At 34.1% G+C, this 25,893-nt stretch overlaps 1 protein-coding gene across 2 annotated transcripts in view; it reads left to right on the top strand.

The window, feature by feature from the left end:
* Positions 1–25,893, top strand: part of PCLO (piccolo presynaptic cytomatrix protein) — a 280,628-nt gene that overhangs the window by 158,600 nt on the left and 96,135 nt on the right. For both annotated transcript variants that reach the window (XM_081102328.1, XM_081102327.1), the window contains exons 7-9: positions 4,789–6,976; positions 10,792–10,928; positions 16,777–16,867. In XM_081102328.1, coding sequence (XP_080958454.1) covers positions 4,789–6,976; positions 10,792–10,928; positions 16,777–16,867 — 2,416 coding nt within the window. The remainder of the gene's footprint in view (positions 1–4,788; positions 6,977–10,791; positions 10,929–16,776; positions 16,868–25,893) is intronic.

Genomic DNA, 25,893 nt, shown 5'->3' with positions numbered 1-25,893 from the left:
GTACTATTTGTAAGTGAATCCACAGCTCCATTATCTAAAAGTAAAAGGCTTTCATAAAAATATTTTCTGCTTAACTGAAAGAACAATCTTAAAAATCCAAGATATTTAATCATTATGAATATTGATTTTCAACAGCAGGTATAGTTTTCTATATTTATAAAATGAAAAATACATTCCTAAGTCTTTATGTCTCTGATATTAACAAGAGCTATATTTAGCAAAAGACTGAAGTATTTTCTTCATACAACATTATAAAAAAAAATTCTAACTTTGTGAGTTCTTTGAAAACAGGTTTTAAGTCCATTTAATCACATGCCTTTTTACTCTATGCCATTAGTATCTAAAACAAGGGATTTTAGAATTACACTTAACAACAACTGGAATAAATTTGCAAGTTGAATTTTGCCATATTTATTATATATAGCAATTGATAAATAATTTTGACCCAGCATCTATTTTTATCTTATTCACTTTTGGGAGAGGGAGGGAATGGGTATCCTTTAATCATCCTTAGATTGAGTTTAGATTATTTTGCCGATGAGTTCTTAGGATAGTATTACCTTAGCTACTTTTATTAATAGCCCTGACACCTCAGAACAAGGACAAATTATTTTCCTTTGCATATAAGATGCATGGTTTAAATTGATTCCCCTGAGAAAAATGTTGTTTAAAATAATTTTGACTTTGAGCATGTTTTCATATGTCTCTTGGCCTTCCTATACCCGCTTTAGAAAAGTATTTAGGTCTATTGCCCATTTTTTTTATTGGGTTGTTTATTTTCCTTTTGTTAAGTTGTATAAGTTCCCTATAAATGTTGGAGATTAAAACCCTTATTGGTGATAACATTGGCAAATATGATCTCCCATGCAGTGGGCTTTCTTGTTGTTTTGTTGATGGTTTCTTTTGCAGAGCAGAAGCTTTTTATTTTGATGTAGTCATTGATCATCCGAGAAATGCAAATCAAAATGACAATGCGGTACCATCTCACACCTGTAAGAATCTCTGTCATCAACAAATCAACAAATGGCAAGTGCTGGCGAGGATGCAGAGAAAAAGGAACCCTTGTGCACTGCTGGTGGGAATGCAGACTGGTGCAGTCACTGTGGAGAATAGTATGAAGTTTTCTCAAAAAACTAAAATGGAACTCCTATTTGACCCAGTGATCCCACTTCTAGGAATATATCCCAAGAAACTATAACACTAATCAGAAAGGATATATGCACCCCTATGTTCATAGCAGCACAGTTTACCATAGCTAAGATTTGGAAACCGCCTAAGTGCCCATCAGCAGATGAGTGGATTAAAAAACAGTGGTATATCTACATAATGGAATACTACGCTGCAGTAAAAAAGAAGGAATTTTTGCCATTTGCAACAGCCTGTATGGAACTGGAGAGCATTATGCTAAGTGAAATAAGCTGGTCAGAGAAAGATAAATATCACTTAAAATAACTTTGTACAGCAAAACTTACCTTGGAGTGTATTTGCTTGTTATCACAATTACTTCCTAAATACTAAAATTGAAATGAATATTCTTCCAGGCCCCCTACAGACTCTATCCATTCTATGGTTAAGACTTTCCATGGGTCTGCTATTTGCACAACTATTTGAAAATAATTTAAATTTGTATATGCAGTTATTTATATTTAATGTGATATTTTTTTTTGTTTGTTTTCAGATTAAGGGCTCCAGAGCTATCTAAAAACATGTTTTTCCAAGCTGGTCATCAAGGAAAATGTTATTAAACACTAAGATTTTTCTAGATTTTTGTTGTCATCTCTAATCATGGTGTTCAACTATATCACCTTTAATCATGACAAACTTTCTTTTATACATCGATTGACCACTCCCTGGCTACTCCCACCCCCCAGGACAAGTCCCCAATGCCCCAGTGTCCCTGTCCATTGGTTATGCTAATATGCATACATACATGTCCTTTGGCTGATCTCTCCCTTCCCCTCTCCTCCCCCCACCTCTTCTGCCTTCCCTCTGAGGTTGGATGGTCTTTTCGGTGTTTCTTTGTCTCTAGATCTATTTTTGTTCATCAGTTTATGTTGTCCATTATACTCCACAAATGAGTGAGATCATGTGATATTTATCTTTCTCTGACCGGCTTAGTTCATTTAGCATAATGCTATCCAGGTCCATCCAGGCTGTCGCAAATGGTAAAAGTTCCTTGTTTTTATAGCAGCAAAGTATTCCATTGTGTAGATCTACCACCATTTTTAATCCACTTATCTGATGATGGGCACTTAGGTTGTTTCCAAATCTTAGCTATTGTAAATTGTGCTGCTATGAACATAGGGATGCATATATCCTTTCTGATTGGTGTTTCTGATTTCTTGGGATATAATCCTATAAGTGTGATTATTGGGTCAAATGGGAGTTCCATTTTAATTTTTTGAGGAAACTCCATACTGTCTTTCACAGTGGCTGCACCAGTTTGCATTCCCACCAGCAGTGCACGGGGGTTCCTTTTTCTCCGCATCCTCGCCAACATTTGTCATTTGTTGATTTATTGATGATAGCCATTCTGACAGGTGTGAGATGGTACCGAATTGTCATTTTTGATTTTCATCTCTTGGATGATTAGTGACTTTGAGCATATTTTCATATGTCTCTTCGCCTTCTGTATGTCCTCTTTCCAAAAGTGTCTATTTAGGTCCTTTGCCTATTTTTTGATTGGATTGTTTATCTTCCTTTTGTTAAGCTGTATGAGTTCCCTGTAAATTTTGGAGGTTAAACCCTTTTCAGAGAAAGCATTGGCAAATATGTTCTCCCATGCGGTGGGCTTTCTTGTTTTGTTGATGTTTCTTTTGCTGTACAGAAAGAAATTTTTTTTGTGGTCTTTAAAATCAGTCCTTAAATTATAAGTTGCTATGACATCACTTTAGATTTTTTATTATATTGTCTGCCCTCTTGGACAGTAAGTAATTTAGACTCTTTACTTTTTTTTTTTTTTTTAGCTCATTTACTCCTTAAAACAATAATGTAAGGATAAATATTAAACTTCTTTTACATGTAAGAAAACGGAGACCCAGGGAGTTTAAGCAACTTGCTAAAGGTTTCACGGTTTATGAAAGGCAGAGCCAGGATTAAAACAAGCTCTTAGTCACGATGTTATATTCCCTCTCCCTTATAAGAAATATAGTGGAGATTTGGAGCCATCTTCACATTTGTGACTATTTCTATAATCAGAGTAAAAGCTATTAATGTTGGCAAGTGGAGAACAGCAAAGCTAGTTTGATTTGTGGAGGCTAACTAGGCCAATTCAGTGAGTATGTAACTTCTACCAACCAGTTTTATCTCTTGCTTCCATGACTCACATCCATGGTACACAAAATATTAATTAACACAAGTCATCAATGATTAAATATTTGCAACTCTGGAGGATAATTAGAAATCCCCAGTACCTGGAATGCTTCTTTAATCTAGGATTTCACTAACAAAGACAAAGAATTTGACTAAGCCTACTGTCTTGTAAAGTTAAATTAGGAAATAACTCATACATGTATGAGCAATAAGTAGTAAGAACTAGTATCATTTTCTAGTTCACTTTATTAACCATTACTCTTAATTCAATAAATGGTCTTCTTTTGTGGTTCCCCCTGGTTCTATTTTTTCCTGTGGTTTCATGTATACTCTCATTCTATTCAGTGAATTCTGAGAAATTCACTTCATGACTCAGGACCTTTAAAATTAATCACAGCAAGTTCTTATTTCACTCTTTTATTTTCTCAATCTTTCACTTAACAAATATGTGCAGCCATTTAATGGATACCTTCAATTTTTTAAAAATTAATTTTTAAAATGTATATATCTACCCTAGAAATTCTTTATTATTCTATTTATTTGCTCCATTCCATATTTACTATCTTTGTTTTATATGCTTTCTCTCTGCATTTAGGTTCATCATTTACTGTTGCATTAATTGATGGGTGTTTATAATCCTCCTTTGGAGGAAAGAGGGGAGGAGGTACTGGAAGAGATTAAAGAATTTATATGCATATATGCATAACCATGGACACAGATAATAGTGCTGTGATGGCCTGCAGGGAGTAGGTGTGGAGGGGTTAAGTGAGGGAAATAAAGGGGTCATTTGTAATACTTTCAACAATAAAGATAAATTTAAAAAAAGAAAAGAATAATAAAATAGAAAGAAAATAAAAGACCCAAATAGTCACAAAAATATTGAAAGATTAAATGGGAAATTAGTTGATATTACTCTTTCTTGGAGAAAAAAGATTAAAGAACTTGAGGGTTTAATTTCAAAACATTTCATGATTAGAATAGAAATAACGGCTATTCTAGGGAGTAAAAATAGGAATGGAAAGATTGAGGCAAACAACTGAACTTAGTGGCAAATAAGCATTATCTCTAACAAATATAACTTAACCTTTAGATAATTAATACAAATATTTTAGAAATACATTCAGTAAATAATCTTATATTAAATAGGATGGAAAATCAGTTTTTAGAGTTCTCCTAAGGTTCTAACTAAAATATAAGTCTGCCTAGCAATGAGTTCTGTGCTTGATTTCAAAACTAACTTCTAAAGTTGCAGAAGTTACAGTAATAAGAAGCCAATCTACCAAGAAATAAAAATGAGTTTTCAGTTAATTGCACTTGTGGCTAATACTTAAAATTATATAAAAAAATCTTATCATATTATACTGTCATACCTAAAACATATGAAATCATATTTATTTAAATGTAAAAGTGTGAAGGTTTTTTATCTTTAATTTTTCCTTGATAATAAAGTACTATATTTTGTTTCTTTAATTATAGACAAAAAGTTCTCAAACCATAACACCCTCTGGCACCCAGAAAAAAGTTAAGAGAACTCTGCCTAACCCACCTCCTGAGGAGACCTCAACAGGGACTCAGTCGACGTACAGCACAATGGGTACAGTTTCCAGGAGAAGGATCTGCAGAACCAACACAATGGCACGAGCCAAGATTCTCCAGGATATAGACCGAGAACTTGATCTTGTAGAGAGAGAGTCTGCAAAACTTAGAAAGAAACAAGCAGAACTTGATGAGGAAGAGAAGGAGATTGATGCCAAGTTACGGTACCTGGAAATGGGAATTAACAGGAGGAAAGAGGCATTGTTAAAGGAGAGAGAAAAGAGAGAGCGAGCCTACCTCCAGGGGGTAGCTGAGGAACGGGATTACATGTCTGACAGTGAGGTGAGCAGCACCAGACCATCCCGAATAGAAAGTCAGCATGGCATAGAGCGACCAAGAACTGCTCCCCAAACTGAATTCAGCCAGTTTATACCCCCACAAACCCAAACGGAATCTCAGCTAGTTCCTCCTACGAGTCCTTATACACAATACCAGTACTCATCTCCTGCTCTTCCTACCCAAGCACCCACCCCATATACCCAACAGTCCCATTTTCAGCAACAGACTTTGTACCACCAGCAAGTTTCACCTTATCAGACTCAGCCAACATTCCAAGCTGTGGCAACAATGTCCTTCACACCTCAAGCTCAACCTACACCAACCCCACAACCTTCTTATCAGTTACCATCACAGATGATGGTGATACAACAAAAGCCACGGCAAACTACATTATATCTGGAGCCCAAGATTACTTCAAACTATGAGGTGATTCGAAACCAACCCCTGATGATAGCTCCTGTTTCTACTGATAATACATATGCTGTTTCCCATCTTGGTAGTAAGTACAATACCTTAGACCTGAGAATGGGTTTGGAGGAGAGAAGTAGCATGGCAAGCAGTCCAATATCAAGCATTTCTGCAGATTCTTTTTATGCAGATATTGACCATCATACTTCACGAAATTTTGTCCTAATTGATGACATTGGAGAGATTTCCAAAGGAACAGCAGCATTGACCACTGCATTTAATCTTCATGAAAAGGATCTGTCAAAAACAGACCGCCTCCTTAGAACCACTGAAACACGGAGGTCTCAAGAAGTGACAGATTTCCTAGCACCTTTGCAGACTTCCTCAAGGTTGCATAGTTACGTGAAAGCAGAGGAAGATCCAATGGAAGATCCTTATGAGTTAAAGCTTCTGAAACAGCAGATTAAACAAGAATTCCGTAGAGGGGCAGAGAACTTAGATCACCTTGCTGGTCTTTCCCATTATTACCATGGTGATACTACCTATAGACATTTTCCAAAATCTGAAAAGTACAGCATTAGTAGACTTACACTTGAAAAACAAGCGGCAAAGCAACTACCAGCAGCCATACTCTATCAAAAGCAGTCAAAGCATAAGAAATCACTAATCGACCCTAAAATGTCAAAATTTTCACCTATTCAAGAAAGTAGAGACCTTGAACCTGATTATTCAAGCTATATGACTTCTGGCACTTCTTCTATTGGTGGAATTTCTTCCAGAGCAAGGCTGCTTCAAGATGAAATCACTTATGGCCTCAGAAAAAATATTACAGACCAACAGAAATTTGTGGGATCATCTCTTGGCACAGGACTAGGCACATTAGGAAATACCATACGGTCAGCTCTGCAGGATGAAGCGGATAAGCCATACAGTAGTGGCAGCAGGTCCAGACCTTCTTCCAGGCCTTCGTCTGTCTATGGGCTTGATTTATCAATAAAAAGAGATTCTTCCAGTTCTTCTCTAAGACTGAAAGCTCAAGAGGCTGAAGCTCTAGATGTTTCCTTCAGTCACGCATCACCCTCTGGCAGAACTAAGCCTACCAGTTTGCCAATTAGCCAGAGTAGAGGAAGAATACCAATTGTGGCCCAGAATTCTGAAGAAGAAAGTCCACTCAGTCCTGTTGGACAGCCAATGGGGATGGCCAGGGCTGCAGCTGGACCCCTGCCACCAATATCTGCAGACACCAGAGATCAGTTTGGATCAAGTCACTCATTGCCTGAAGTTCAACAACACATGAGAGAAGAATCACGGACTCGAGGCTATGACCGTGACATAGCGTTCATCATGGATGACTTCCAACATGCCATGTCTGACAGTGAAGGTAAATTGGGCCTCAGAATTCCTTGTTACTCTCAAAACTCAAGCTCTCATTTTCCTGCATGTTTAATCTTCCTTCTCTAAGGATGTATTGTACTTTCCTTGGTTTGTCTTTTGCATGTTTTCTTCAATTTTATTTTTTGTAAATGGAAATTGTATCTTGTGTATAGATTTTATAGCATGCTTTTCTTTATTTCTTTTTAGATTATTCTTTTATTGGTGTTTCTTAATTGCTTGATTTGTTCAATGTCCTCTTTTCCAAAATCATTATCAATAATTGTGTCAATAAAATGGTCATTTTTTAAATTCATAATTGGCTAAAATCGTTGGAAACTTTTTGCCTGTTCTTTTCTTTTTAAAATTGTCAGTTTCTTTAAGTTTACGAAATTATTAAGGTTTCGAGCCATTAACTACTATTCTGCTAGACTTTGTAATAGAAAATTACTTATGTTGTTTTTGTGAGACTAGTATTTATGAATTCAGATAATGTTCTCATCTCATATTAGTATAATGCAGAATTTTATAATTCTTCTTAAATGAAAGGTTTGTATTTTATCTCTCATTATGAATACCGTAATTGCCAAGTCTGTACCTTTGCATTATATACTAGAAAACAACACAAAATATGACATTGAAAATAAATAATCTTATCAAGTATATATAAAGTATTTTTTATATTTACAATTCAAATTTTGTACAATGCTTTTATGAATTTACCTAGTTGAAGCTGAAGCCCTCCAGGTCTACCTGTTTAGTCTTTTCCTTGACTTTGCTTTTTGCATCATCTCTTTTTTTGCCCTAAATTGTTTAACTGGTTTTTCATATTGAATAAGTGATTTAGGGCAAATACATACCTAACTAAAAACTAGCCTATGGTGTTTTTGTTGTTGTTGTTTAATCATATAGAACCATAAATACTTTAGAAAATTACCTAGTCCAAATCTAATTTTGAAGATGAGGGAGGAGAGGTACAGTGATGTTAAGAGGCTTGCTCATACCAAGAGGACTCGTGATTCTGGATCACGAGCCCTCTGCGGTTTATTTGAATGTAGGCATGGTTTTGAGTCATGGAAATAAAATATTTTTGATCAAATAAAAGTGTATTACTTCATGCCTTTGGAAACTGCAAAGCACTAAGCTAACATGAATATCTCCCCTTTTGAGTCCTACATTTTCTTTGAGAACTCACAGGAAAATATATTTTCATGAAAAGGATTTTCTTCCTACTTCTGTATCTAGCCAGCAATATGATTTTAGAAATTCAAATCTAGATTTGAAAAGGACTAAAGTAATCACTGGATCTGGAGGACAAGCTGCTTTTTCTAGTGAAATTCCAACAACTAATCACTTTCTTCTGTACTGGCTATTGTAATGACCAGTTTGAATGAATCTAAATAGAATTAAACTATTCATGTAATAATTGGCTGTGAATAATGTAGATCCCAAAATAGCTTACTTGTATTTTACATTTAAGAATACAAGAAAATATCAATCAGTCTAAAAAAGGGGAATGTTTATCTCTAGCAAATTATTTAAATTAATTTGGAAAATGCTATTATAAAATTTAGTTTTTTAAGTGCAGAACTACCATGGCTAATAATATTATTGTAGTTATAAAGAATTAGCATTTATATCTAACTTACTATAAAGTATAAAGACAGAATTTAATATGAAAATAGATTTATTCAATCAGGTTTTTTTCTTTGTGGTTCTATAAATTCCTATGAAAAGCATGATAGACATCCTAATTTACACATAGAATTAGTATAAGAACTATCCATCAAAGTATATTATTAGAATTGTAAATAAATTGACAAAATTTGGAGTAAGCTGGGATTCTGCCTTATTTGTATAGACACAGCCAAGAAAACATGTTTTAAAGGATTGTATTTCAAATGCAGTTAGCAGAATTATATATTCAAGTGAAATCATGTATTGCATTATCCAATATATTCATTTATTAAGAACAGTATAGATTATTTTTTTCTTTTCATAATAAATATAAAATAAATATATAAAAAAGTAAGGTAAATAGTGTTGATGTTGGGACAATCATAAAATTTTAATCTGATGATTAAATAATGGATTTGTTTTCTATTTGCTTATCAAATTTTATTATGCTAAATATTTTTTCATAAATGTAGTTAATTCATATCTAATTAAAACTATGAAAAACCATAAATATCCGGTAGATTATGAGAAATTATTGTGTAACTATTAATAAAGTCCAAGGGATAATTTAATATTTATTTTAAAACATGCATATTATTATTATGATATTTAAATTCTTTCTCTAGTTGATGGCTAATTATTCTGTTTTATTCATTTCTAAATATTTATTGAATGTTATGACATTTGCAAGGCATTGTTTTTAGTGTTGAGGGAAGGAAATAAAAATCAAGATATGAGCCTTGCCCTCAAGCAGCTTAGAATCTAAGAGGGGAGATCAGAGAAGCACATATATAACCACAGATCAGGTACATATCAGTGTATTTCCTCAAATCTAAGACTGACTGAACTATGACACATTTCTCATCTTCTCCTGTTTTGTTTTGTTTTTGGAAGAAATCTTGTGGTTAATTACTACCTTTGACCAGGATCACAGGAGGTAGAAGTAAGTAATGGTGCACATGCTGTGGGTTTGCCAGCCCTGCTAGCAAAGAAATAATAAAAATTGCCTTTAAAAAAATCATGGGAGAAGGGTTTGAAAGAGAAGGCAATCAGGTATGTAGATGTTAAACGAAAGCTATAGTGTGATAGAATTCAACAGTGTGGCATTGTAGAAACTTAGCTTTCCAGAAAGAATAGACTGATATCATCGCCAACAAATCTTTTAGGATGAGCACTTGAGAAAGCTGCTCCATCTCCCATTTAGGAAGCAACAAATATTTCCAAAGACTGTTAATTACAGATCTTTTTACCAAGAATAAAACTTTACATGTATAAAGTTAAATTCTGTATATTAGGTAAAATGGAATTTTTGGTCACTAAATAATAGCTTCAAAAAACGTTAGCAGCACTAAGAACTGAAGTAATAATTATGTACTTAAAAATGGTTGTATTTTCAGAAAAGTATTTTAAGATGTCAAGTTTTGTTACATTATAAGTACAAAAGAAAGTCAAATTAACTCTTCAATCTAATTCCTAGATCTCACAGAAAATAATTGTTTTATTTTTAATAAAAAAAAATTCTAAATGACATATTTTTTAAATATTAGGCTACCAGATGATTATGGCACATATGTTCCTAGCAATAATATCTGAAATCCTTGTAGAAGTAATGTTTTCTTTTATATATGAATGCCATAAAAACAATGTTTTCGAAAAATAGTCACTTGATATTCAAAGCCAGCAGCCACATCTATATATGTACTTGTTTGATGTGATAGTGGGAAAGTGACAAAATCTTCTGTATTTGAGGAATACATTTTCCTTAGACTAGAGATGGGCCATGGGAGGAGGTGAAGAGGTGGGAACTAATGGTTGAATAAAATGACTTCTAAGGAATGTTCACTTCTTCCTTTATTTATTTCAATTACTCTCTAAATTTTTTTTCCCTTCTTTAAAATCTACCTTTGTTTTGTTTTCTTTGGCTCTGAGAGGTTGCACAGGTGTGTAGATGATTTTTTTTCTAGGTTATTCCATGACACATATTTTTTAAACATAGTATTGGGAATGGTTTTGCTCCATTTGGAGTCGTATTTGAAATGCATGAATGGTTAACAAGCCTGGTGCATGTTGTACTTCAGAACGTCCGTTGCCCTCTATCATTTGTATTAGTTGGGGTTACAATGTTTGATATTTCCTTGGTCCCCAAAGCCTACCATCTGCGTCGTGAAGAAACAGATTGGTTTGACAAACCCAGGGAGTCTCGTTTGGAAAATGGACATGGTCTGGATCGAAAACTGCCAGAAAGATTGGTCCACTCTAGACCACTCAGTCAACATCAAGAGCAAGTAAGTACTATATTGAGCACTCTCTTTGAGATTTATACCGGCCCCCAAAAAAATTCACCCTAGAATAGTCATAATTATACTAGAATGCATGAAATTTCCATCATTAAAGTTCACAATTTTGAAGTAGTACGTAATTTACTTTTTCAGCCACAACTGACCTCGCAGCATAGCTGTGATTCTTCTATCAGGCAATTTAAGTGATCCATCCCTCCAACAGATACCGTTTGTACATCATACCCAACACTCTGTACAAGGAGAATACCTAAAGCTCCTAAAGAATTTACAGAGTAGGGGGTGAAATAGATTTGGGTACTTTCAATATTTTCCAATAGCAGTGTGTTCAGATGTTATGAATAGCAAATAAGATGACCAAACCAAGTTAGCTGGGGACAGGGAAGGCTTCCTTGGGGAATGAAGGAAACATATTTTAGAGTGTATTGAATGGAAGTGTTTTGTATTCATTTTTGTATTTTATTATCAGAACTCACATAAAGTAGGTGTTATTAATTAATATCTATTTATAAAGAAACTGAAATGTAGAGATAAATTTCACAATTAGCGAAATATGATTCCAAAAGGAAGTTATTCACTTTAGAATAAATGATGTAATATTTGGGTTAGATTTTGAAAGATACATAGGAGATCAACAGTTGAATAAATTGAGAAAGATTTCTCTAGTAAGCCAAGTGGCTTTCAGTGATTGCCTAACAGATCAGATATTTGCAGGCTGTTACTCATAATCATTAAAACAATCACAAAAGAGGTACTTATTTTACATACATTAACTCCCAAATCATCCTGTCTGATTCATTTATGCAGAAGACAACTATGTTTTAAACAACAAAAAAGAACCATATGAAATTACTATAATTTATCTCAGTGTTTGTCACATTAAGGTATAAAAGAAAAGACTTTTGCATGAACAATAAGTACTGTCCGAAAGATAATATTTATATGCTTAGATGTGGTTTCCTCCTAAGCAATTTCTGTTTTCATAGACAGATTTCTAGCTGTTAAATAGAATTTTCTTTTATCAGAATTTTCATGTGTTTTGTTTTCCTATATGCTATTACATTTTCTAGAAATTTTAGGATACTTCTCTCTGTGTTGCAAATATTCTTTTTAATTTTTGATATCTTTAATAAGTTTTGGTTTAGGGGTATGTTACCTCTACGCACATATTAATAAACTTCCATTTCTTTGTACTTCATTTTAAAGTATCAGACTATTATAGATTTATATTTTTCTTAGCTTATCTTGAATTGTATTTATGGTTGTATTTCAATCTCATCAAATAGATCTGGATGGGGAGTAATAAAAATTAATAAAATCATTCTCAATATGTTTTCAAAATGTAAATTTACATGTTTTCATCTATAGTTACTAAATTAATAAATTTTTAAGCAAAAATTAATTTCATTAAATGTATTTTAAGAATCTCTTCATAATTATTATGCCTTACCTATCATCATTTGTTTCTTTGAAGTTTACATTTCCCACAAACCTAGATCAAGTCACTGAAAGCACAAATCCTAATAAGATGAAATACGTAAACTGGAAAGGTAAAAAAAAATAGTGGCTTTCATATAGTTATTTCCTGACACTATGGTTTTCATATATACTCAGAATAGTCTTGTCCAACTTAATTATTCAACTAATATTTTTGGAGAATACATTTTAAGAAATCTGTGTCCACCTCAAAAATATTTTCTAAAATTCCTTTCTAATGTCTGTAGATAAAACATTAATATCCCTAATGACACTTTTACTCCTCATTTTGTTACTAGCATCTATATATTTATGAGTTTGATCCACTGAGCATGTAGTACTATATATATATAAACGACCGTTATAACTGGTCAACCAGCTGGTGGCAATAACATGCACTGACCATGATGGGGCAGATACTTAACACAGGAGCTGCCCCCTGGTGGTCAGTGCACTCCAGCCAACCTCCTGTGGTTCCTACCCCTGCCCACCGGGATCAGCGGGATCGGCCCCAATTGGGACTGGGTGAGACATCTCCAATCAGGTGGGAGGGACCCCACCTGTGCACGAATTTGTGCATTGGGCCTCTAGTGTTTAAATAGTATAATTGGAGACCAATATAACTCCAAAATTTAAGAATCACTTAATAAGTTTTTTGTGTTTTTTAATAAAGTAGAAAATGTAAGGATCCCTGTTTGGACTATAGCTAGGTAAGCAAATAGATGAATGTGTAATTTTTTTGCGAAGTTATATTTTATATTTTTATAATTTTTATATGTTCATTTTGATATCTAACATGCAAAAAGAAAACTATAAATGTATTTATCAAAATTGCAAATATATAGAATTATAAACTAGTTATAAAATGAACAACCATATAACCACCACACAGGTCAAGAAAGCGAACATTGCCTGCCTTTGGAAATCCCAATGTGCCCCTTCCAGATTGTAATATTCAACACCACCCCCCCCCAAAAAAAAAAAACACAAACAAACACACACAACTATGTTGACTTATGTAACAATAATTTCTTTGTTTTTCTTTATAGTTTTTCTCTAAATAGAAGCTACCTAAAAGACAACATATCTTATTATTAGTTATATAAAGTTCAGAATTTATGCCTTTTTGCATTGATATTTATTGTCAAATACCATTTTACCCCTTCACTGATTATAACTATATTTTGGCCTAGAGAAAATAGCAAAATGTCATTCTCCTTTTATTCACTTCTTTGCATCTCTAATTATAAAAAGGTAATATTGAGCTCTGTGTACCAATAAATCCAGATGCTTTTTTTAAAAAATATATATTTTATTGATTTTTTACAGAGAGGAAGGGAGAGAGATAGAGAGTTAGAAACATTGATGAGAGAGAAACATCAATCAGCTGCCTCCTGCACATCTCCTACTGGGGATGTGCCCGCAACCCAGGTACATGCCCTTGACCGGAATCGAACCTGGGACCTTCCAGTCCGCAGGCCGACGCTCTATCCACTGAGCCAAACCGGTTTCAGCAATCCAGATGCTTTTATTTGAAAACATGCATAACAAAAATTTATGCTCATAAAATGCTCTGGAGGCAAGAATAATAAAATCAAGTTGACTAATACAAATACTAATTTAACTTTTTAAAATATTCTATGTGCAACATACATTGGAGACATACACATTTTTATTCGACTCAAAATCATTAACTACAGGAGTAAACCGAATCTGCAGATGCATATCATTTTCTTTTAAATATACATATACATACACATATAGATGTATACGTATAAATATAAACATACACATACATATTCATTTGGAAATGCAACTGCTTTGTGAATTGAGCAGATTACTTGACCTCCTTTTTAAAAAACTTTTCCTCAGTTACTTCATCTATAAATATCACTAATACCCTTCACAGGATAGTTATAAAGGTCAACACTTCTTTTTATTTGTTTGTCTGTTTGCTTATTTTTTATGGGAAATGGGTCAACACTTCTTGACCAGGACAAAATGCCTCCACTCTGCACTAATGCCCACACTTACAGTTCTCATGTAAATTGCTATATTGACATTTTTAAGCTCCTCTGAGCAAGTCACTCTTTGTTTCTGGGTTTTTGAATGCCTTTCTTCCTCCACCTGAATGCTCTTCCACCTCTCTTTGCTTGGCTAACTGGACACATCACTGAGGTCCCCATGAACATGACCCATCTTACAAGAAGCCTTCCTTGATACTACCACTCACACCTCCCACTAATACAGGGCAAGTGTTCTTCCAATTGTACTGCAAACGTCATGTCACAGCTGTGAGCTCCTAGACAGCAGGGATTCCCTGTTCCATCCACCTCCGCACATATACAGGGTTTAGCACAGTGCTTGAGACACCAAAAGAGCACTGTCTATAGTCTGAACCAAGCATGCCTCGCTTTGAGGTGAAGGAAAGTATGAATGTCTGCATTAACAAAAGATATGTTAACACAAGTGTTATTTCATAAGTACGAAGGCTCATTTCATGAAAATGATTCCTTTTGAAATATGTGTAAGTAGGATAGAGGAAGAATCCTTTTTTCTGTGAGGCAATAGGTCATAGTTCTCTCAATGCAGAGTCATCAAAAGACAGTGCTATCAGACACTGGCCTCTTGGGGAGACACAGGTGTCACTACTTGACATAAGTCCTGCCCCTCTGGCCTTGCTCCTGCTCTTTCTTATTTGGCAGAAGAAACACCCTCCCTGAAACTCCAACTGCTGGAGAACTCACTCAACATTCACCTGCAGTAGTTAGGAAAAAGCAAAGATCTAGCTGGGCCATGCATGGGCGACAGCTCTGCTTTCTGCAGACAGTCACAATGATTATATTTGTGGCAGGTTAATGTTTCTGATTTATTACGTGAATTCATGAAGGTGGTTGTAGACAATCTCTAAACTACAGGAGATTCTATGAGATGTTCTGAAAGCAACATTTATGATAATGATGTTTAACATCCCTTCTACCAACATCATCTTAGGTACAAATTGAAAGGCCATTCTGGCTAGCTGGTAAAGCTCTGATGAAAAATTTGGGAAACCTTACTACTCTTCTAGTAAGGGCAATAGATGCACTAAGAGATTATATCCACTTGTTACTCTGGAGAAATGCAAAGAACAGCAACAGGCAAAACTGTGTTTTCTTAGTTTCTTTTTACCCAAATGGGAAAATTGCTTTTTAAAATATAATACATAAATTTAGAAGATATTTGAAATAAAGTAATATCTACCAATTTAAATAAATTATCTACAACACTAAAAAAAAGTTGTTATATTTAATAGCTGTAGAATTTCCAATGCACATGGTTTAAATTTAGTAAAAAAGATCTTTAAATGCAGATTAGGGGATGGAAGGAGGAGAGGAGAAGAGAAAGACAGGAAATAGAAGGAGAAAATGATGTAATGGAAAGTAAGTGGGGCAGAGGAGAGAAAGAGAAAAGAGAGGGAGAGAGTCAAAGAGAAAACAGGAAGCAAGAGGATGAAAGAAGGAAAATGTACAATTGTTATGAATATCCATGAGGTTTTTAGTGGCTTGCAAAGTTAGTATAAATTATCAAGATTGACTGATTATATTGACCATATATTTTTATAATCTTGCAAACAGTATTTTAGTTTGTAGGATTCATGTAATATCCCTGGACTTAACAGGGTTCTACTGTTGTTTGGGAAGTTTCTATATTCATCAGAGATTTGATTAAACTTATTCTTTCCTGAGGAGAATTAAAACTAAAGGCTTTATTTAAGCTTGTATTTTTTCAATTTGTATTTTACTTTTAATACCTAGAATTTTAACAGTTTTACAGCTGGATTGACAGATTAAAACCGCATGAGTATTCCAATGAATCTTTCTACGCCAAATGTACATCTCTTTGGTTCAGAATTCTGTTTAACATTTCTGTTTAGTATTCCCACACACTTCTTTTTCTGAAGTATTACAGATGTCCCCTTTTTCCCCTCCTTTGCCTCCTTTCACCCGGTCCCTGCCTCACCCCAGGCCTTCATCTCACTATCTCACTGTTGTCTGTGTTCATAGGCAATGCATAGATGCATATATGTTCTTTGGTTACTTTCTTTTCCCCTCTTTCCCTTCCCTCTGAGATCTGTCAATCTGTTCCATGCATCCATGTCTCTGGACCTATTTTGTTTGTCAGTTTCTGAGGCCATAATGAACACTGAAACCAATAATATTATTTTATAGTGTAAGATGCTTCAATGGTGATCATTCCAGAAACTTGCATTATGTTTTTATTGACTGACTCAATATGCTTTTTAAAAACGTCTAGTTCTGCATATTGCACTTTAAGTGTCTTCACGTTGATTTTTCACCTTATCACGTGTATGTCTTAGATTATACAGATGAATGGGAAGACGGTGCACTACATCTTTCCTCATGCAAGGATAAAAATAACAAGGGACTCTAAGGATCACACAGTTTCAGGTAAAGAAAAGCAAACCATCTAGTCCTTTTCATTTTAATGTCAAATTGATAAATGTATTTGGTTTTCAGTTTTGGATAACTGAATAAATTTTAGAAAACACTTTTTTGTCAAAAATTTGTTTTGGAAAATTTCAAAAAATCATGCTATACATATGAACATTAATGGCATGCTCATTAATATGACAAATTACCAAATGGTACATATTTAGATCATTATTTTCATTAGCTGCATTTTTAAAAATGTACATGACATTATAATACTCCATAATTCTTGCTCTATTGTGTAATATGGTCACTGATTTTGGGACTATAAAACATTCTTACACAGGAAGTAAAAAGCTCTCTTGGAGTCTTCTAAGGAATAAATTTCCCTATACCTTGAACATTATCAATTATGCCAAGTTTTTGTTTAACTGTGTTCTTCTGTAAACCAAAGCTCATGATGTAATTTTTGTAAATGACTTATTTTGAGATAATTTTGGACTCTGAGAAAATAGTACACTTAGTTCTTTTTCCCACCCTTTACCCAGCTTTCCTAAGATTCACTTCTAACCACAATAAAACGATCGAAAGCAAGAGTTAACATTGGTATGATACTATTAAAACACCTACAGGTCTTACCTAAATTTTGAGTTTCTCCACTCAACCACTAAGTTTTCCTTTTTCTGTTCCAGGATTGAGTTCAAATCTCACATGGCATTTAGTTACCACACCACTTTCATCTCCTCCAATCTGATAGCTTCTCAGCCTTCCATTGGCTTACTGACTTTGATGCTTTTGAAAGAAAATGGAATTTTTATATTACAAATTTTAAATTTTTAAATCTGAATCAAAATATAAATTTTGTCAAATTTAATAATTTTTAAAATATAAGTACTAACAACTATATTCTCACTCGAATATATTTTTTCTGTTTCATTAACACTGTACATCAAGAGAAAATATTTGTAAAGATATATGTTCTTATATATATTATGGATATATGTATAGGTGACATATCAACATGGTTGATGTGCTGGAGGGTTGTTGTTTTTTGTAGGACTGAGATAACAAAGAACAAAAAGAGGTCTTTTTTCAATGTACTTGCTATTGTTCCTGGCAGATTTTAGACCAGGAAGCATGTGTGTATAGAACAGGTTTTGCTTTGAGCTATTTTTCTGTCTTTATTTTCATAGAGAATGAATCGATTAGGAGGCTAATGTTCTTTCCCTTTTAAGATTGGGTAATTTGTCTTCCACCAGAGACAGATAATTCAACCTTTATAGTTTTATTGTGTGCAGATTGTATTTTAACTACTAATGAAAATTCCAGGGGTGAATCTTAACTGTTTTTGTAGAAATAATTACTTGCTACAAACTATTTCAGTTCCCTCCAGCTCACAAGGCAAAACAGCATAATACTTTCCAGCAATGCCAAACCTTATTTTTTGAAACAGAAATATTCAAACCATTTTTTACTAAATCATTAGGACTCTATTACAATGTATCTATTTTTAGCTCTATTATTATTTGTATACTATATGAATCACTTCATCAACTGGTTATATTTTGCCACTCATTATTTTAATTTGTTTGCTTCTGCTACAATTAGGAAAATTGTTTTAAAATATAAGAATAACAGAAATAAGAGCTATTGATTTCTCATAAGTATTGTAGTCTGAAAACTAAATTCAATTTTATCAGTACATAGATTTTGCAGAATGAGAAGTGAAGATTATTGTTTTGAATATTAAGTTTATTAATAGTATACTATGTCATCTCTCTGAATGTCCCATTTTCTTCTGATATTTCCCTAAAATAATTCAAATATTTTCCATTATATTACCCTGTATTGGTTACCTTGTATTGATTATCACAGGGTAAATATATTTTTCAGGTGTCCTTAGGTGAGTGATCTCAACCAAGCACAAGGCAGCAAAATGGAGAATAGGTAATGAATTTTAGAATCAGAAAGACCCGAGTTGAGGTTCAGCTCTATCACTTATGTAAATTTTGTAATAACTTTGCTCTATAAGAACAGTAAGACCAGTTCTATGAATCTCACATAACTGCAACTGAACCTAGCGCAAAATCTTGTACTTACTACACTCCCAACAAATGTTATTTCCCCTTCTCTTAGAAATTATCAGGGAAAAATAAGAATAAAATGTAAAACTTAAAAAATGAGTCTCTTTTACTTAGTACTCTATCTTATGGCTCTAGAAACACAGCTGTTTGAAACAAGCCAAAAATATTCTTCTGGCTTTAAAAAAGATATTGCTTAAGTGGTTCCATAATGGACTGGCTACATCTGCAAGGCTAAAAAGCATGATTAGCAAGTGTAATACTGAAGAACATAAAAAGTAGCAATGTCTTCTATGGAAATAGTGACTCATGTTCTATTTCTCATTAGTTCACCATCTTAGTGGGCTTTCAGGAACAAGAGACAAATGTAACGGATCTCATTGGATCTGAGTCAATAGCAATACCAAATGTGGGTAGCTCTTTATATTATTATTTTTCCATCTTTAATAAGGTATAATGTACATATCATAAATGTACACATTGTAACTACACAAATCAATGACTTTTAGTGAATTTATGAAGTTGTGCTACCTTCACACAATCTAAAACAAGGTTTAGAATGTTTCAATCATTACAAAGTTCCCTGAAGCCTGCTAGCAGTATCAACGTCCAGCACTCCTCTCCCAAACACAGGTGAGATTTGCTTTCCGTTTCTGTAAGTGATTTAGAGAGATATGTCAGTATTCAGAATTGAGATAGAATGGTAGCAATAGTTTTATATATATTTTCCAATATTAGGAAAAAATAAATAAACCTTCATGTTCCACCTCAATAAAAATACTGAAAACACAATTTAGCCACCCCTCTCTGTTAAATCTTCTTTAACATTTTTCAAAGAATAAGAGATCACATAAAGGAAATTTACAATAAATAACTATCTTCCTTCAATGAAAAGCAGGTAGATATTTGATATCAAATACAGAGTCAACCTTAAACTAGATATGAGGCAGATACAGGAAAATCCTATGCAAGAGTTCTGCTTCCAAGAATTTGCAAGATATTTGAAATGGAACTGATACACAAAAATGAATATTAGAAACTGTATATTGAAAAATAAAATATGTGCAACAAAATATGAGTAAGTGCATGCATGTACATGTATAGTTTTTGTACTGTATCTCTTCATTTGCTCAAAGAATTTTATCTGTGGTGTAGATAAAGCATCTTTTTCCATTTTTTCATGAAGATTTTCATTTCTGTTTTCTCTTAGAGGTCTCAAAAGCTCTCAGCTGCCAGTAGCTAAATGCATGTATTATTTTCACCCCTCTTTGTGTATATATATAAAATGTGTGTGTGTATTTGTGTTGCTAGATGGATGGATGAATGGATGGATAGATAGATAGATAGATAGATAGATAGATAGATGACCAGAAACTTTGTAGAATATAATAGTGGTGAAAAGTATAAAGATTAAAATAAAAGCCATCATAATTTTATAATTTATATTTTCTTCTTTTCCTTCCTGTTTTCTTTATACCATGCATACACACACTGAAAGTTGAGAGTATATTGTAAAGGAGTTTATATACATATTTTTAATATAGTACAAGTTGCCTGGTAAAGTCATTTTCCTGTCACATCAAATATTCTTTGCATACTTATGTTTGATGGCAGTTTTTATTGTATAGATATTTACTTCAACCATTCCTCAATTGTTGGACATTATTTTGTCTTCTTCTTTTGACTATTATATACAATGCCACAATGAAAAAATGCTGCCACAGTGTTTAATATTTCCTTAAAATATATTCCCAAAAGTAAAATTACTGAGTAAAAAGGAAGGGGTATTTTCAGTGTTTCCTAGACATCTTTTCTGACCAGATTAGTTCTATCAATTTGCATTCCCCATCTAAGATGTAGTTTTTTTATTTGCTGTTCACTGTAGGAATTTAAAATGATACAAATTTAAGAAAAAAATATTACCTTACTTTAAAAGTCAAATTTTAGAAACAGCAGTTTCTCCTTCTACCAAAAGCCACATTTTAATAACTTTTAATATCAAGTTGATATTTTATCCTGTATTTACTAGTTAATTGCTTCCTATTCAGTTGGACAATGAGGGAGAGGTTCTTATCCAAGAGCATGGTGATGGCCAAACACAGCACCTGACACCAGACGGATGAGGTTGACAGCAGTCTGTTAGTCATGTATGTTCACGACAGAAGGGAGCAGAGCAGGACAACCATGCAGGGTCCTGTGAGTTTTGTGGTCAGGAAAAAAGTAAATAACCAGGAATGTAAGAGACAGTTTTGTTATTTCCTTTCAATAATTGATCTACTTAATATGCAGGAGCGTAGAGTATTGGTACGTGGGATTTTTGTTTTATTTTGCTATACCACAGTGTACATAGGACCAAAGTTAGGACCAGATCACAGTGGACTTGGAAGACAAAGAGTTGGAATTTGATTCAGTAGGGAGGATGGGCTTCTTGAACCCATGGAAAATATACCCTCCTTTATGAAGGAATGGTTTTAAAAAATATTTTGTCTACTTCAAAGTTGAATTCTGAAAGAAGCTTAACCATAATGAAAAAGGTACACAAGTTTTTTTTTTAATAAGTTTAATTTTCTTTGCTTGAGTCTGCACTGCTATCCTCAAATGTGGTACATCAAATAAAGAGGAACTGAAGCAACAATGTGGTTTAGGTAAAGACCCATTTGCCCGGCCTGTGTGGTTCAGTGGTTGAGCATGGACCTATGAACTAGGAGGTCATGGTTTGATTCCTGGTCAAGGCACATGCCCAGGTTGCAGGAGGCAGCAAATCAATGATTCTCTCTCATTATTAATGTTCTCTCCCTCTTCTGCTCTGAAATCAATAAAAAAATATTTTTTAAAAAGACCCACTTAACATTCTTCCCACATCATTTATGTGAACATTTCATGAGAAAAGTTTGTTTTCATAGCAGACCAAGCCTTAAAATAGAACGTTAAAACAATTATGTCATCTCTCTGCTTCTTGTGGATGACAAAAAAAAATTGTGTCACCTTGAGAACATGTTCCCTGAGACCCAAAATTACTTCCTCCCCATTCAGGATGGCTTTTTCTCTTTTATTTTTATTCTAACAGTGTAATTATATGTGATTCAGTTTTCATTGTAAGCCTCTCAGATTATTCGTAGAAGTAAACTAAGTATAAACCTATAGAAATGTAGTAAGTGTCAGGTTTAATCTCTTCTAAAACCACAATTTCTTCCTGGTAAATTTTAATAAAGGCTTGCCTTTATTTCCTCAGTAACAGAGAAAGTGTTTATTGTCAGGGCTAGTTCTACATTAACAACATCACTTCTGCAGACATCTGTCAGGATAAATATTGCTTGCACAGTCATGCTCCTCCTAAGGACCTAACCTTATAGGCTATTCTTCTAACTGAGTAAGTTAGCACACTTCTCTATGCACTCTAAATAAAATAAAATTAAAGGAATTAATTGATTCTGTGAGGAGAAGATGAAGGCATTCAAGGTATTTCACTTAGAGAAGAGTAAAATAAGTGGTAATATTAATGAACTTGAATGGTGCAAATATAAAATGTATATGAATTGGCTATGGGAAAATTGGCAATAAGAAATGAGATTCAATTAAAGAATAAGGATTTTTCTTGACCCTCTAGAATATTTTCTTGACAATTAGAGTGCTGAGCTAATATGTAGAGAAGAACAAGGATGTGGGAGTCAAGCAAGAAAATGGGCTCTCGTTAGCTTTTTTCCGTGCTGGACAACCAAGGCAAGTTCCTAACCTTCCTTAGCATCAGCTTTTCTGTCCAGAAATGGTATGGATAGTACCCAATATGAAAAGTTGTAGAGAAAATTTAAAATATCTATATGCAATTCATATTTGTAATACAAATGCTAAAATTAAAAAATGATTTAAAAATGTAAAACTAAAAAGTAAAACTAAAATTCATACATTAATAGAAAATAGAAATACAAAACAAGCATAATCTTTTCCAACTAATTAGTTGTAGCTACAGATTAAATTATACTATATGTTTTGTGGGCTGCCTAAGCCAGAAATGCATTTTTTTTCTTCTCAGTCTTGATTGAGAGATGATGTTTCCCGGCATTTTTTTTTTTTTAAATATCTTGGTAGTTTCTCCTTTTAATGGCCTGATTTCAATCTATTCCATCACTCTCCTCTATAAAACTGAGTGAGTGAAAGAAGGGCTGACTGTGCTCCTCCTAAACCCATCCTTTCTGATTCTCAACCAGGTACACTGGCACTAATCGAACACGAGACACATCGCTGAGTCGTTCTCTTGGAGTGAGAGTGTGGACCCCACTCTGGCTTTCCCATATATTAGGTGTTGCCTTGAGCAACTAACCTTGCAAAGCCTCATTGTCTTTATGTGTAAAATACAGGGTATTGCCCAAACGGTGTTGCTCAGTGGTTGAGTGTTGTCAACCTATGAACCAGGAGGTCATGGTTTGACACCCGGTCAGAGCACATGCCTTGGTATCCATCTCAATTCCCAATGGGGGACAGGCAGGAGGCAGCAGATCCATGATTCTGTCTCATCATTATCATTTCTATATCTCCTTCTCCCTCTCTGAAATCAATAAAAATATATTTTTTAAAAATACTGGGTATTTTTATTTTATTTTAAGAGCCAATGAGTTAATGTAATTAAAGGGCATTTAAAAAAAATACAATACAATACAATGCAAATCTATTTTTAGCATCATTATCATTGATGCATTAGCCCCACTTGAGGGAAAATAGGCATCTCAGTACTCATCTATTCATTATTCATTCAGTTATATATTTGGTTCTGCATAGGTGCCATAAACTTGCTACATGCACTACACCACAACCCCAGCATTGCAGAACTGATACACAGATCTTGTTTTTGAAGGGCAAAAGGTTACTTTTCATGGCCAATTTCCCTTTCATTCCTACCCTCTATCACTACTCAATCATTGTGGTAACTACTATAAACACAAATGTTCCACAAGTTTGCTACCAAGTTAATGTCCATATATAGATTGTATGCACAGGAAGCTTAGAATACAACTTTTATTTTTCTATTTTCTATTGATGTGTAACAAATTTAATTGCTTAAAGCAACTTATTTACTATCTCGCAATTTTCATGGCTCAAGAATCCAGGCATGGCTTAACTGGGACCCTGGTCAGGCTCTCACAGGGCTGCAATCTGTGTGTTGACTGGGCTGTTCCTGTTCTGAAGCTTGGGAATCTTTTTCCAAGCTCACTTGGTTATTGGCAGAATTCAGTTCTCCCAAGTTGTGGGACTACGTTCCCTGTCTTCTTGCTGGTTCTCAGCCAGTAGCCACTCTCAGCATCTAGTCACCCTTCAACTCCTTGTCATGTGGCCCTGTCTCACATCCTCTTGCACATTGCAGATTACTTTTTTCCAGCCCAGCAGAGATTCTCATTGTAGTCTCTAATAATATTAATATATATATATATATATATATATATATATATATATATATATATAATGGCTAATACACAAAGTGTCCCTTCAGGAGTTTGACTGGGAGACCAGGAGTTTGATCGCTTGCTATGACATGTGCTGACCATGGCGGAGGTGGCAGGGGAGGGGGGGGTGCTGTGGAATGAAGGAAGGCCCCAGCCAGCAGCCAGGGAAGGGAGGCCCCAGCCAGCAGCCGGAAGGCCCTGATTGGCCCTGATCACCAGCCAGGCCTAGGGAGCCTACCTGTGCATGAATTTCGTGGTCTGGGCCTCAAGTATCATTATAATCATGGTTGTGACCATTACATCACCTTTGTCAGATCTTATTGGTAGAAACAAGATCTGCACTAAAAGGGAGGGTGTTATACAGGAAGGGAGGGTGTTATACAGGACAGTGTATGCCTGCCACAATCCTCTATTATGTCCAGAAGTACAAAAGAAACACTTATTACTCAATTTTGAATTAGAATAATATTAGTCCTTCTTATGTTGTATAAGTAAAACTGACATTTATTTTGGAAAGCACATTATAGTGTTAGAGGAATATAAGTTTAAATCATTTAATTTCCAATGATATTATAGGATTACTTAAGTGTCTCCCCTAATACAACAATTTTCTTTAACACATAGTAAATGCCTGGTGCCAGCCTGTCATTAATGAGCTCAATAGCTAAACAAGTAACTATGAAGCCCATATCTATAAATTGACTCTATCTTCTAATTTATAACATCCACTTTTATATTAAAGAATCATTTTGTTTTAGACCCTCCATATGATTAAATGGAATAATTGTTTTTGTTAGATATAGTTGACAGGTAACGTTATATTAGTTTCAGGTGCACAACATAATGATTTGATATTTGTACATATTGGAAAATGATCACCACAAAAGTCAAATTAACACCCATCACCATGTACAGGTACAAATTTTTTTGTGTAATGAAAACTTTTAAGATCTACACTAATAGAAACATGATATACAATATAGTATTATTAATATAGTCGTTATGCTGTACGTTACAGCCCATCCTGACAATTTATTAATTTTGTAGTTAGAAGTTTGCATTTTTAACCCCCTCACCCATTTCCTGCAACCCCCACTGTTACCCTTCCATCTCTGATAATCACATATCTGTTATCTGTATCCATGAGTATGGTATTTGTTGTTTTTTGTCAGTTTGGGGTTTTTTTGGGTTTTCTGGTGTTTTTTATTTTAGAGTCCTCACATTGTGAGAAGAGACAGTATTGTCTTTCTCTGACTGACTTCTTTCACTTAGCAAAACGCTTTCAAAGTTTATTCATGTTGTCAAAAATGGCAAGATTGCCCTGTGGTTTTCTTTTATGACTGAATACTATTCCATTGGGTACATAGACCACAATTGTTTTCTCTATTCATCTGTCAATGGGCAGTTAGGTTGCTTCTGCATCTTGGCTATTGTAAATAATGTTACAGTGAACATGGGGATGAATATATCTTTTGTATTTGTATTTTCATTTTCTTCAGATATACCCAGGTATGAGGTTGCTGGGTCA

The sequence above is a fragment of the Myotis nattereri genome (assembly GCF_964212035.1).
Source record: "Myotis nattereri genome assembly, chromosome: 11".
NCBI lineage: Eukaryota > Metazoa > Chordata > Mammalia > Chiroptera > Vespertilionidae > Myotis > Myotis nattereri.
The sequence above is the reverse complement of the archived record's forward strand: the minus strand, read 5'-3'. Positions and strand labels throughout refer to the sequence as shown.